Below are 14,606 nucleotides of genomic sequence, written 5' to 3'. Positions count from 1 at the left end.
CGCCCTGTTCCTCAACTGTCCCTTAGGACTGGTTGAGCCCTCTGAGGGATTAAGTATGTGTTCATGGGCCGGTTTGCCTGTTCTGAGGGATGAAAACCCTCTACCTCCATATGAGACTGGCTTACTCACCTTTAGTTGAAAGAGACTAGATAAAGGTTCCTCACATCATGGATGGAAAACCCAGGTGTTTCTGACCAAAGGGCTTCGTTTATACTGACTGAGCTATGGAGACTCTACAAGGTGCTGAAGCCCAGAGATATGCTCGAAGAAATATCCTTATATTGTACTCCACAGACAATGTCCTGTTTTTAAATATAATTTAAAAACAGATAATTTATGCATTAGATCTAGATAAGATCTAAAAAGAGAAACGTTAGATGCAGTATCCTTTTTTTTTATCATATATATATATTTTTTTTATTTAATAATTTACAGTTTTTTCTTTTCATTTTGGGATTACATTTTATTGTTTTTCAGAAGCTTACCTGTCCCTTTATCTGATGCTATAAGACCAACATCTTGGAAACAAGTATACTCATTTAAGGAAGTCGGCAGCAGTTTGGCAAAAGTTAAAATTGTAGCTTTTTCAGAAAAATTGGTAAGATCTTATTACATATGAATTTTCATTGAAAAGAGAATATATATGCTATTTATAATATATAGAACTAATAATAGATGAATACACTACATGTATAAATAAATTATAAAATTTAACTTTCAGAATTCATGTGGATGCCATGTCATCTACTTATACTTCTTGAGAGAGAGAGAGAGAGAGCTTATTCAAAAAATAGATGTCAAAGATAGCAAATATAATATTCTTCTTATAGAACAGAAGTTTCCAATTATAGACCAGTCTATATATCTGTAGTTATATATATGGACATAGAATTCTTTATGGTCTCTGCTTGCATTTTATGATAAGGTGAAAAATGTGTTGGATAAGGTAGATCATACACAGTGATGCTTTTGGAATTTGCAAAGCCATTTGATAGATTACTTCTTGAAAGTTTTGTATATAAGCTGCAGAGAATGGGAATGAATAATAAATTACTTCTTGAAAGTTTTGTGTATAAGCTGCAGAGAATGAAAATGGGAATGAATAATAAATTAGATAGATAGATAGATTGGTTCTTTGAATGATACTAGTAAGTTGTGTATGATGGAGTTGGTGTCTTAAAAAGGAAGGTAACCAGTGGTGTGCCCTAAGGATTTATTCTTGGATCCCCTGCTGCTTAACTTGTTTGTCAATGATATTTCATGTGGATTGACTGGGGATCTTCAGTTGCTTGCTGATGATGCAAAGTTGGGGAGAATTATAAGGAGCATTGTTGATGTTAATCCACTTCAGGAAGATATGAAGCATATGTGGAGGATAGAGTGTATGTAGTTTTAATATTGATAAGTGACAAGGTATTGAATTTTGGAGTGCAGAGGTATAATGCTTTGCATATTGGTGGAATTGTACTTCATGAAGTGGACGAGATCTGATGAAGTGATAATTTATATTAGACTAAAGTTTAGAGAGCATCTTGTAAATGGTGGAAAGACTGCACATTTCACTGTTACTATGATGAGTACAGTGACAAGGACAGAACATTGGTCAGCTCACACATGAACTATTGTGCTCAGATTTTTCACCTAGATTTCATTGTGATATGGAAACATGGGATTATTTATGACTTTGTCAGAATCCTATCTGGCTACCACAGCAATACTGTTTGCACCTTACATGCTGAAAGGCAGTACTAGCGAGAGTTGCTTTCATGCTGTTACAGTATGATTGCCCTTATAATGGGGCCACTAGAACACAAGTATTAAGGCAGCTGTTGAGACTGTATTGATGCTTCTGCCTTGCTACACCATTCAGAAATGAATATTCAGGCATCAAATAATCCATAATGACCTAGGTACTTATCTGAATGTGACGATTAGAAAAGCAGCAACCATACTGCAATCTGCTTTGATTCATCCTGTCTGAATTTTTTCAAAACTTTGCCATACTTTGGTGCTTTATTTGTTGATTTTACTGCCCTTATAATTCCAAATAATCACTCTGACCTCTCTGATTACCTATCACTGAAGAATAATTTTTCATTCTTATTATCCATGGTATTAATAAGTTCATTGTTTTTGGAGACTTCAGTGTTGTACAAGGGTGGTCTGAAAAGTTCTTGACCTAAAATGAAAAAACTAATTTATAATTTCAAAATTATTTTTATTTTTCAACATAATCTCCCTTAAGACTAAAACATTTATTCCAGCGATGCTCCAGTGTCATTATCCCATCCCTGTAGTGGTTCTCAGTAAGATCTGCAAAATACCCCTCTACAGCCAATCACCTCTTGATTTGAAGAAAAATGCTGACCTGTGAGGAAGAATTTTAATTTTGGGAAGAGATAGAAGTCAGAGGGAGCCAAATCTGGGGAATAGAGTGGATGTTCCAACAATTCATAGTGCAGATCCCTTAATTTTCCCATTGCCAAATACCTTTGTTGGCAAGTGCATTGTCCTGATGAAAGATGATTTTTTTCTTCTGCAAACCAGTTCTTTTCTCACCAATTTTTTCATCTAGTTTCCCCAGTTATTGTTTTACCCTTTTCAAGATAATTAATAAACAAAATTCCTTGAACATCCTAAAACACAGATGCCATGACCTTTCCTGCTGATGGAACTGACTTTGGTGCTGAACAATCAGCTTCTGTCCCCTGTTTTGACTGCTATTTGGATTCTGGTGTGTAATGGTGAATCCATAAATCGATGCACAAAATCAGTTTTATTCTTGTTAAAACACTACAAGCATTATTCAGAGATTTTCATGCGAGGGCATTTTTGATCTGCTGTGAGCAAGCGTTAAGCCTTCTTTTGCAAAGAATTTTATACCATGTGATACTCAATTTTATCCACTTCAAGGGATACATACAACACTTTTGCTTCAGACAGCTTGATAGAATGACTTGCAATTTCACATGGATGCTTATGACAGATGTACCAACTTGGAAAAAAAAAATCTTGCTGATAGTGTTGCCATCTATGGTCAAGGCCGAGAACTTTTCAGATCACCCTCATAATTCAAATTTTCTTCCATTTCACAGATCATGCTGAAAGAGATACCAACATATCAACAAATCCTGATCAGACTTGGAAAGGGCCAAATGAAGAAAACACTTCTGAAATGGGATGCGTTTTTTTTTTCTTCTTCTCATTCCTCCATAAGGCTATTGTTTGCAACTTCTGCCATTCTTTTCCATACCATGGGAACATTACCCTAATAAGGTGGACTTCTTGGCACTGTTCTTATCTTACAGCTTTTCTATAGGCCAACGAGAAAATCATCCCCCCCCCCTCATAATCAGCTTGCTGTATCATTTTTTCTGATTTTGTCCTCAGTCTGGATACCAATAAGTCCTAGTCCAGATAGTATCTCTTGAATTTGACTCTAAATCTGCACTTCGAAATCAACACTCACTTAAACAAGTTGTGTACTCATCTGATATCTGCTTAATAGCATAGAACTTCCTTCTGCAAGTTGGAGATGAGAGTCATCCATCAAATTATTGTCTCATTGTCTAACTCTTGAAAATAGTGAAGAAGGTCATCACAGCCAATTTCACAGCCTGGAGTTTCACTAGTTGATTAATGATCATCAGTATAGATTTCGCCATTCTTGTTCAGCAGATTTTGTTTTAACAAACAAGCATTAAAACGCTTGTTCAGAGTTTAACAAACTCTTAACAAATGTTATCCATCCTGAACATAAGCCTTGGAAAAGTGTAGATGATCTCAATAAATCAGTATTTAGGTATTTAGGCTTAGATGCTGGTTAACATTCATGTTACGTCTTAATGGAATAATAACAGCACAGAAATAATTAAACAACAGGTTTAATTGTTTCGATATTTCATCTCAGTCACAGAGACATCTTCAGGAATACAATGTTAAGATTGTGCTAACACACTCAAAAACACAGTTTTGAATTATTTGAGCATGCAGGGTTTGTTGAATGACGATGATGATGATGATGGCAAATGGAGTGTACTTGTTAACAACCTAACTATGGATAGGACTGGAGATTAGAGAAAAACCACTAATGTATAAAAGGAAGAGTGTGGACAAAAAAAGCACAGAGCCCTAAACTATACATAATATGGCAATGAAATCCAAAGAGAGGAAAAAACCATCCAACATAACTTTCAATGAATTACAGAGAGGAAATTGACAACTTCAACTGCAAAGAAGTGAAGACAGATCATAAGATGCAGCTTGGTAAGAAAGCTTCAATGTCCTTGAAGCTTTCCATTCCATTCCAATGTCCTTGAAATGTCAAGAACAGCCATATGAGATAATCTACATTTATGTTATACTTAGGGGTGCTTAAGGGTCAAAGCTGTATAACTGAGAGGAGACCTCCACATAGCCTTTAAAGGAATGCGGAGAACCGACCAGGGCTTCTGACCTAATGTCCAATCCTCACCTTCTCGTGGTGCACCCTGTTGGGTATCTACTTTGATAATGAACGAACGAGGATGGGCTGGCAATTTGGGATTTAGCCGACCAAATTGTATTCTTATTGGTTAAACCAAAATGAAAAATGATGGTACAACATGACAAAATTTCATGCCGGCTGGGGCGTCGCCCGGTTAAACAAGGCCCCCGTTGTTTTCGCCAGGGAACCAGGGCGAACAGCGAAAAGTCAGCTACTGGAACAAATCTGAAAACAAACCCCCAACTCAACATCACCAGAGTTAAAGATCGGTACTATCAACGTAAGAAGCCTGAATGGCAAAGAAATGGAGCTAGCTGAGGAATTAGATAAGTACCAGATCGACATAATAGGGGTGACTGAAACAAAAAAGACCAAAACTGGTGAGATCTTTCTGAGCAATAAATACAAAATGTTATATTCAGGCAATAACAATCAAGGAAAAGAAGGAGTAGCCATAGTATTCAACACAAAATACGAGGCTAATCTTCTTGAATGGCAGTCAGTCTCAAGTAGAGTAATGTGGGCAAATATGAGAATGGGGAACTGGACAATGAGACTTATTTGTGCCTATGGTCCCACAGAAGGTTCTACTAAGGTAGAAGTGGAGGAATTTTTTGAGGCTTTAGAAAAAGCAACTGACACAATGAAAAAGGAAAAGTTGGTCCTTGTTGGGGATCTAAATAGTAGAGTAGGAAATGATTGTGAGACATACAAAAATATTTTGGGAAAATTTGGAGAAAAGAGCAAAGCTAATAATAATGGCAAATATCTGTTGGATTTCTGCTCAGGACATGGACTGGTTATTACTAACACCATGTTCCAACATAAAAATGTGCACAAATTCACATGGAGAGAAGAGGCTAGGAATAAGAAAAGTCTCATTGACTATGTTATTGTTGATAGTGATGTTTTCTCCCTGGTGCAGGACACCAGAGTGTACAGAGGATTTGAAATTGGAAGTGATCGCTATTTAGTCTTGAGCAGGATAAAATTGAATTTCATATTGAAAAGAATAACATGTAAGAAAGTTTTAAAGCGAATAAAAGTTGAGCAGCTCTCAGATGTAAACTGTAGACTAAAATACAGAAATATTATTGAAAAGAAAATGAAAGAGTTTGAGAACAGGAATCAAACCTTGGAGATTCAGTGGCAAACTCTGAAGGAAACATTGATTGATTCTGCCAGAGAGGCATGTGGTGAGGTTGTGTGCAAAGATAAAAAAATCAGAACTCCCTGGTGGACATAGGAAGTTAAAGAGGCAGTGAAGGAAAAGAAGAAAGCATATCAAAAGTTCCTGGCAAATAAGTCAGCTTTTACTCTTACAGAATACAGAGACAAATGTAAGAAAGCTAAACAGTGTGTAAAACTAGCTAAACAAAAGTCATGGGAGGACTTTGGCAAGAATATAGAAAATAAATATCAAGAAGGTGGCAAAATATTCTGGAGGTTGTTGAAGACGCTTAGGAATGGAGGAAAGAGTGCTGTAAAAGGAATTAGAGATGATAAAGGTGAAATGAAAACAGGAGAAAAAGATATCCTTGAAGTATGGAGTAATTACTTTGAAAAACTGCTAAATGAAACAAGCAGTGATGACAGCACAGTGATAAAAAACACTGACCAGGCATGCAGTCAGGAATACATATCCATTCCTGAAGTAGAAAAAGCCATCAAAGGCTTGAAATGTGGAAAGGCAGCAGGAGTAGATGATATTCGACCAGAAATGCTGAAGTATGGTGGTATAAGAGTCTTACAGTCGCTGCACTGCATAGTTCAGAAAGCCTGGACAGAGGGACGAATTCCCGATGATTGGAGTAGAGCTCTCATAGTACCCATATATAAAAAGGGAAATAAAACTGAATGTGAGAATTACAGAGGTATTTCCCTACTGAGTGTTCCTGGCAAGATCTATGCAAGTATACTTGAGAAACGGTTGAGAAGAATTGTGGAAGAAAAGCTTGGTGAAGAACAAGCTGGATTCAGGCCAAATAGAGGCTGTCAGGATCAGATCTTCACTTTACGACAAATAGTCGAGAAAGCATGGGAATATAACAAAGATCTGTATTTAAGTTTTGTCGATTTGGAAAAGGCATATGACAAGGTGCCAAGAGAGAAGCTATTCAATACGCTGCAGTTATATGGTGTCAATGGGGCATTATATCAAGCAATACTTAGTCTTTATTTGAGTTGTGAGTCAGCAGTTAGAATTGAAGGAAGTACAGGAAGATGGTTTAATGTTAAATCTGGTGTGAGACAAGGATGTACATTATCCCCTCTGTTATTCATTATCTATATGGATCACATTATGAAGGAATGTGGTATTAAACCTGATATCAAAATTGGAGATGTTAATGTCAGCTCTTTGCTTTATGCGGATGATGTTATACTTGTAAATAAATCCACTACAAGTCTGCAAGATTCTCTGACTAAATTGAATAGCTGTTGTAATAGATATGGTATGAAGGTCAGCAATAAAAAGACAAAGACAATGAAAATAGGCAGAATCATTGAAAATATCAACTGTGTTGTGAATGGAGAACCTGTGGAACAAGTAAAACATTTCAGCTACTTAGGCACAATTTTTACTGAAGATGGTAAACTAAATATAGAAATAGACAACAGAATCAGCAAAGCTGGTATCGTGGGAAGTCAATTGAATAAATTCATATGGAATAAGAAAGAAATTAGTCGGAACACTAAATTAGCTGTATACAAGACTGTGTTCAAACCAATTTTAACTTATGGATCTGAGAGCTGGGTCAGAAGTAAAACACTTGACCAAAGACTAGAGACCGCAGATATGAGAGTCCTGAGAAAGATTAGAGGCGTGAACAGATGGCATCAATGGCAATATCATATTAAAAATGAGGATATTAGGAAAGAACTTGACATTGTCAGCATCCAGGAATGCGTTAGCAGAGCTAATCTCAGATGGTATGGTCACTTAAATAGAATGGGAGAGGAAAGATTAGCAAAACAAGTGTTCTCTGCCAGGTTGGCAGGAAAACGACCCAGAGGAAGACCAAGATATAGGTGGATTGATACGGTACAAAGTGCCTTAGACGATAGAAATATAAGATCTGATAATGTTGGAGTCTTGACAAGTAACAGACTGATTTGGAGGAAAATTGTCGATAGGAAGTTAGTAATGATGTAATTTTTTCATGTAGTACTGTCATATCCTGTACACCCCTTGAGGGTACATGACAGGAATTTGATGATGATGATGATGATGATGTTATACTTAATGAATAATAACATCATAGAGAAATAATTAAACAACAGATTTAATTGTTTCAATATTTCTCAGTCACACAGACATCTTCAGTACATTGTTAAAATTGTTCTTGTTATATGGAAATATGGAAGAAAACACCGTGCTTCATCATAACAAATACAAACTTGAAAGATTCTTTTTAAAATTGTAGCAGACTTAAAAAACCAGCCTAATCTTAATAAATATGGATATGTTAAACTTCCCAAAATTTGGGATACTAATTCTTAAGCATCTCACCCAACTTCTAAGGCTAGCCAGCAGCACCCATAGATGTTTCCCCTCATAGGACTTAATTTATTACAATCTCGTTTCTTCCACTAAGGTCTTGGGTATCTTTGAGTAGGACATTTGTGAATAGACAGGAGACATCAAAACTGACCATTATGTCATTGTGTTAGAGTGTGAGGTTTTCCATAGTAGCTTTAAAGTGGGCTGAGTTTTTTATGTATGAAGGAGTATTGCCAGTGTATTGTGAGAGCACTTTGGCTAAATGTTTAGCTAATTTATATGTGGGAGAATCAATGTCATCCATAATGTGTTGTAATGGCACATTGTTTTTATTGAGTTTTGGTAACCCATATATCTGATGTGGGGGAGGGATCTAAAGATAAATGGTTTTAGTTTATTGGCAACTTCCACAGGCCAAGAGGTGACCTTTTTAAGGAGCCATTTGATCAGTGTATCCGTGGGATCATATTCTGAAGAAAGCTGGGTAGAGCAGTTTGCAATTTCAAAGTAAGGGGGCAAGCTAATCTGTGTGGTCTTTGGTCTGTATAGCATTTAAAAAAAGAAAAAAAAAGAAAAAAAGACTTAAATGATGCAATATCAGAATGTGTTCCTAGAGAATGAAGAATAAATAGAGTAGGAGTGAAATGGTCAATTTTATTAAGCAAGAAATTCTTAAGAAAAAGATGATGTGGAAGGAATACCATGTGCATGAGGATGATGTCAGTTATGAAAATTACAAGGAGTAGGCCAAAAGAGTTGCAAATATTGTACAAAATGCTAAGTGACTATGAAAAAAAAAAAAAAAAAACTGGCCCTGCAAGTTAAAGAAAACCCCAGAAAATTCCATTGTTATGCTGCAAGTAAAAGAAACAATGAGTATGAAAAAATAACTCAACTGAATGCAGATGGTATGTGAGTAACAGATGCAGAAGTGGTTTAATTAATGAGTGCCCATTTATTGAAATCTATCAACTCAGCAACCTCAATGTTATATGCAACATTAAACTGAAGACATTCAAGAAGAATGTCTTGAGCTCATTTTATGTCCAAGTTTGCCCTTAGTTGAATATCATTTTCATGTAAGTGTTTCTTATTGATTTTTTTTGGGAAATTGTAAATGTGAACTGTTTTCAGTAGTCATTGTACATAGTGTAGATAAAAAATAAAAAAAAATTACATATTTATAGAAAATAAGTTACTTATTTTTATGTATACTTGTGTACACTAGTTTATAGAGGTGCAACTTTGTGTGCATTTATTATATCTCAATGTCCAAAAGTTTCCATTTTACTGTCTGCTGCCTGTATAATGCATGTTTAATTTTTAAAATAAGGTTTTCTCTTTATATTCTTTCTTAAATTATTTTATTTTTGAATAGGTTAATCCTAAGTTAGTATTACTATTACACTTGCTCAGTTCACAATCTCAGCTATTACACAACTTGCTAGTTATTGGTTGCTGAATAATCTAATTGAAAATCATCTGTTTTCATCATCTGTTGGATAATGCTAGCCAATAAATATGAAAAATATCTAATACATGATTAGATATTTACATGTAAGAAATTATCTGCTTTAATTAAATGTGCTATTTGTATAATTGTTTTCTGTGATGTCTTTTTTTTTTTTTTTCAGGATGTATTTGGTGTTTTGAAAGTTTGTGCAATTAGTTCAGGTTACTGTTTGGGAAGTTGCAACTGGATTATTAATAGTGCATATGAAAAGGTAAGAATAATTATGTACTTTAAAAGGTATTTTTGCTTTTTGGATGCACATATGGATTTCCCACTGCACAAGTCAGGTTTTTTTTTTTTCTGTAATGATTATTTTTTATATAATAAATTCAGCTGCGAAATGTTAATGAACATATATATATATAGTGCCCTATAATGCACTATGGATTTGAAAATAGGTAAATATATATTGACGGTAAGAGGATCTAATGATTATAAATATGCACTGAAATAATAAATATTCATCCTCATCTTTCAAAAAAAAAAGAAGCTATATTTGACATCATAACTGAGGATGTTATTATTGGTTTGTGCGTAAATGTCTTGAATTTTGGGATCCATTGATGGAGGCTACATATTCTGTTGGAGGAAATGGTATTAGAGGAAGCAAGGGACCTTGGGGATGGTGATTGATAGAAACTTAAAGTTTAGGGGACTTTACAAAGGTGGTGAAGGTAACCCAGAGGATTGCTGCAATAATGAGAAGGATGTGACCAGCAGTGATAGAGGAGTAGCAATTCCATTGTATAAAGCCCTGATCAGACCACATCAGGATGTGGTGTGATCAGGGCTTTATTTGCTCAGATTTCATTACCTAGATTTGAAGCAGATAAATTTACCTTAGTGCAGAAGCAGTTAACAAAAATTATATCAGGACTGAACAATGTTAGCTATGAGGATAAACTTGAGAGTATATGAACTGCATTGGTAGGTAGAAGGAGAGGTGCTATGATTGAGACATTTAAAATGTTGAGAGAGAGCTACAAGGTTGACACTGGGGAGTTCTTTCAAATGATAGAACAAATGAAATGGGTAAGCAAGATGGTGAGGAGTGTTTTTTTGTATTGAGGGTAGTTGGGCCATGGAATGCATTGCCTGATAGGATTGTGAGAGTATGAACGGTGATTGAATTAAAGAGTGCTATGATAGACTTTGTGTTATCTAAGATGGGCCTCTCATGATGAGTCTTGGGACTCCATGGAGGTTCTGAATAATAATAATAACAATAATAATTGCATGGGTATTTTTATAAAAAAATATCCATGAACAGGAAGAAAACTATAATGAAAAAAAAATCAAAGAATCCCAGTAATTCGAAGAATAAAATAACATATAGGATACACATCATGGAGGTGTGTAGAATAAATTAGATTCTTGAGAATGTCTCTCTCTCTCTCTCTCTCTCTCTCTCTCTCTCTCTCTCTCTCTCTCTCTCTCTCTCTCTCATATAAACATGCACTAGCTCAGTGCAAAAGAATTGAGCCATATGAAATCTTTATAAACTTAAAAAGAAAAAAAAAATGGGAGGTAAGAGTGGGAGAATTGACACTTCTGTTCAAGCACAATGTGACTTGCTCAAATATTTAACTCAAGCATAAACATTTAACAAATATATAGGGAAAACATAGTTCTTGGAATTATGTTTTCCCTATATATTTGATTTTCACTATAACAAACATCAATGTAACAAATCACATTACAAACGACTGAAAAATCCTGATCAGAGTCCCATAGATACAATGCTGTGCTAATAGAAATTAACCCTAGCAAACTATCTACTATAAGACTATTTCTGTGGGCTTACAGTTTTTCTATAGTGACTGTATTAGCATGTTTCACACGTGTAGCTTTTATCAAATTTGTTGCTCTTTCATTCTCCTCTCATTTCTAAGGTGCAGGCAATAGTTCCTTGCACTTGCAAGTTGGCCTATTATGGAAAGCGCTGCCATCTTCCATCTGGAGAAAATAAAAAAAATGCATCTGCCACAACAACTGTGGACAAATATATCATGCACAGATATTATCCCCTCACTCAAAAAGTCTCATTGGCTCATTGCATGAAGTACAAACATGAAAGACTATTTTTTGAAAATAGTCTTTCATGATCACTGAGCCTAAATACTTTCATGGATTTAGGTTTGGTGATCTGTTCTCTTCTCATTCCATCTTTTCTGTCCTTGAATTCTGTATCATCCAAATGGGTGGTATAGAAGTATCTTTTTTAGTCTTGAACTGTCCATTCTTTCATTATCTTCCATCCACAGTATTTGTATATTTTGTGTAGTACCAAGTCTATTTTTAGTTCTTTATGTATATCTGTGCTTCTTTTTTTTTTTTTTCCCCCAGAGAGTTGTTTGTTTTAATTTCATTTATCTGGTTTCTTTTTTTTGTTCTTTTTTATTTTATTTTATTTTATTTTTTATTTATTATCATATTTTTAATTCTGCAGTTTTTCTGCTGGTCCATCATAATTCACTTCCATAGAAGATCCTGCCAAAACTTTATAAATTCTTATTTTTGTATACTTTTGAACTCAGTGTTGGGTTTAAAAATATTATTGATTATTCCTGTTATCTTCAGGAAGTTTGGAATTTTGATATCATTGTGAGCTTCTTTTGTGCTAATCTGATTATTTCCATGTTTCTCCTTCTCTGCACATGGTTTTATGTTTTACCTCAGATGGTGTTTTTGTGTCATAGGCAAAATGTTGGAGTCATTAAACCTTCATTTAGTTCATTACTGTATGTTGTTGTGCCTCATTTCTATTAAATTCTCAAGGAATTTAACTGTTTCTGTCTCTATAGCAGCCGAGTTTTCTCTATAGCAAACTCGGTTCCTCTATAGCAAACCATTGTCCTGAATAAGCTAAGAAATGTTTTAACATAAAATATTCAGGTCATAACTTTAATTCAACTTAGGCAGAGAACGTGGAATGTTGGCAATAGAATAAAAAGATAACTTTGTGAATGCAAATCAATTTAAGAACACGGAGTTGTATAGAACTGTATAAAATGCTTGTAAAATATGATATGTAATATGTGTGGGCCAGATGTAGAAATCAATGTAAGCTGTTAATTCTACTTAAGAACCTTATTTTCTTGTACTAACTAAAGTAGATAAGCCTGTGAGCCTGAGTTCAAGGGTCACCTTTAACCGTCCTGTGTTATGAGTGCAAAAGGAGGGAAGGAAGTTACTGGAAAGAGAAACTAAAGCGCTTTCCAGGAAGAGAAAAACAAATAAAGAGAGCTGAATAGAATGACGTAAATACACGTGACCGCATTGGTAGGCATTGCGATGGCTGAGAAATACCGAGAGGAGAAAAGATAACAAAAAGGCCATGCAAACCCCATTCGAGGCTTTTTTTGGGTTCCTGGCTCCTGACCTCTCTCAGACATAGGTCGAGTTCGTCATCGGAGAAGTCCCTGGCTGGCCGTGGAAGGCATTGGTTCATCTGTTGCAGCGTTTGGAATGGGCCAAGCTTTATCCTTGGGGATAGCTGTGTTTTGTCGTGCGACGGAGGAACCAAACAGATGCCGTCCGTTTCAGGCGATGTTCCCGTGCCACCTCCCATCTTTCCCACTGAGATTCCATTCGTGTAGTCCGATCGAAGACAACCAAATAGGAAGCTAAACTAGAAGGCCTTGATGACCAGACAAGGCAGGAAAAGAGACAAAGCATCAAATCAGAGATGGTAAGGTAGACTTTTGTATTGTGATTTCCAGTCATAGAAGAGTGTGATCCCCCAAGAGAATATATAAGATGGACTAATTTTATGGAACTATAAGAATTGTCTATGACTTGGCTCAGGCCCACTTATTTAAGATTTGTTTGCCCTACAAGGCTGAGTGTATCTCTGTATGAGCTAATAGTAGTGTATAAAGTAAGTTAACTAATGACCACGTGTGTGAAGAAGGAATGACAAGTGCCTAAGAATTAATGTTGAAAATGCTCATATTAGTGGTCTATGCAAGTTTGTTTGCGTGTTTACTGTAATTAGTTTGAGCCTATGTCTTTACTTGAGAATACTTCTGATAATGTTTATGTTGTATGCTTGTATAATTCCTTGAGCTTATTAAATTATTTCTTTCAAGTACCTGCCTGACCTGTTTTGTCGTATGAATTCAAACAGCTGCTCATAAAATAATAACGAACTTAGCAGGATAAACCCAAGTGTATGAATGACTAAAGCGAGCCACGACTGTAAGAAAGAGATAAGTGAACGGAGGTATAAAGTTTATTTCGGTTTAATCATCATGTATCATTCTGAGAGAGCCATCCTGGGTAAGAGTCCCATCTATCCAAGGTATTAGCTGGCGCAGTAAAAATATAAATTTTTGTTAATGCTTATCAGGTAAACTCTATCAGAATGTTGTGTGATTAAACTATAGGGAGGCCAATAAGACTGCTTAGAATAAAAGGGAAGGAGATTTGGTAAAGGATAAACGTTTATTTGCGTATATAAGAAAAATAAGATTACAGTATGAGGATAATATAAAGTACAACAAAATACGAGGATAAGGAATGATAAGTAACACCATGCTAAACTCACTGTTCCTTTGGTCCAGTGAGTTTAGCATGGTAACATTATAATACGGGGTGCTTAAGGGTCAAAGCTGTATAACTGAGCGGAGACCTCCACATAGCCTTTAAAGGAATGCTGAGAACTGACCAGGGCTTCTGACCTAATGTCCAATCCTCACCTTCTCATGGTGCAGCCTGTTAGGTATCTACCTGAATACTGAACGAAAGAGGATGGGCTGGCAATTTGGGCCATGACTGACCAAATTGTATTCTTATTGGCTTAAAAAACCACAACACAAAAATGATGGTACAACATGGCAGAATTTCATGACGGCTGGGGCGTTGTCCAGTTAAACAATGCTCCCGTTGTTTTCGCCAGGGAACCAGGGCGAACAGCGAAAATTCAGCTACCAGAACAAATCCTAAAACATGCCCCAACTCAACATCACCTGAGTTCAAGATCGGTAATATCATCATAAGAATCCTGAATGGCAAAGAAATGGAACTAGCTGAGGAATTGGATAAGTACCAGATCGACGTAACAGGGTAACTGAAACAAAAAAGAAAAAACCGGTGAGATCTTT

The 14,606-nt window shown here is 35.7% G+C and overlaps 1 protein-coding gene across 2 annotated transcripts in view; it reads left to right on the top strand.

Annotated features, from left to right (window-relative positions):
• IntS9 (integrator complex subunit 9) overlaps window positions 1-14,606 on the top strand; it is a 405,017-nt gene that overhangs the window by 126,863 nt on the left and 263,548 nt on the right. For both annotated transcript variants that reach the window (XM_090391326.1, XM_090391327.1), the window contains exons 7-8: window positions 478-598; window positions 9,623-9,712. In XM_090391326.1, coding sequence (XP_090247452.1) covers window positions 478-598; window positions 9,623-9,712 — 211 coding nt within the window. The remainder of the gene's footprint in view (window positions 1-477; window positions 599-9,622; window positions 9,713-14,606) is intronic.

Source organism: Typopeltis vanoorti, chromosome 4, assembly GCF_054136105.1.
Source record: "Typopeltis vanoorti isolate ZY-2024b chromosome 4, IOZ_Tvanoo_1.0, whole genome shotgun sequence".
NCBI lineage: Eukaryota > Metazoa > Arthropoda > Arachnida > Uropygi > Thelyphonidae > Typopeltis > Typopeltis vanoorti.
This window is presented reverse-complemented; position numbering and strand designations above follow the sequence as displayed.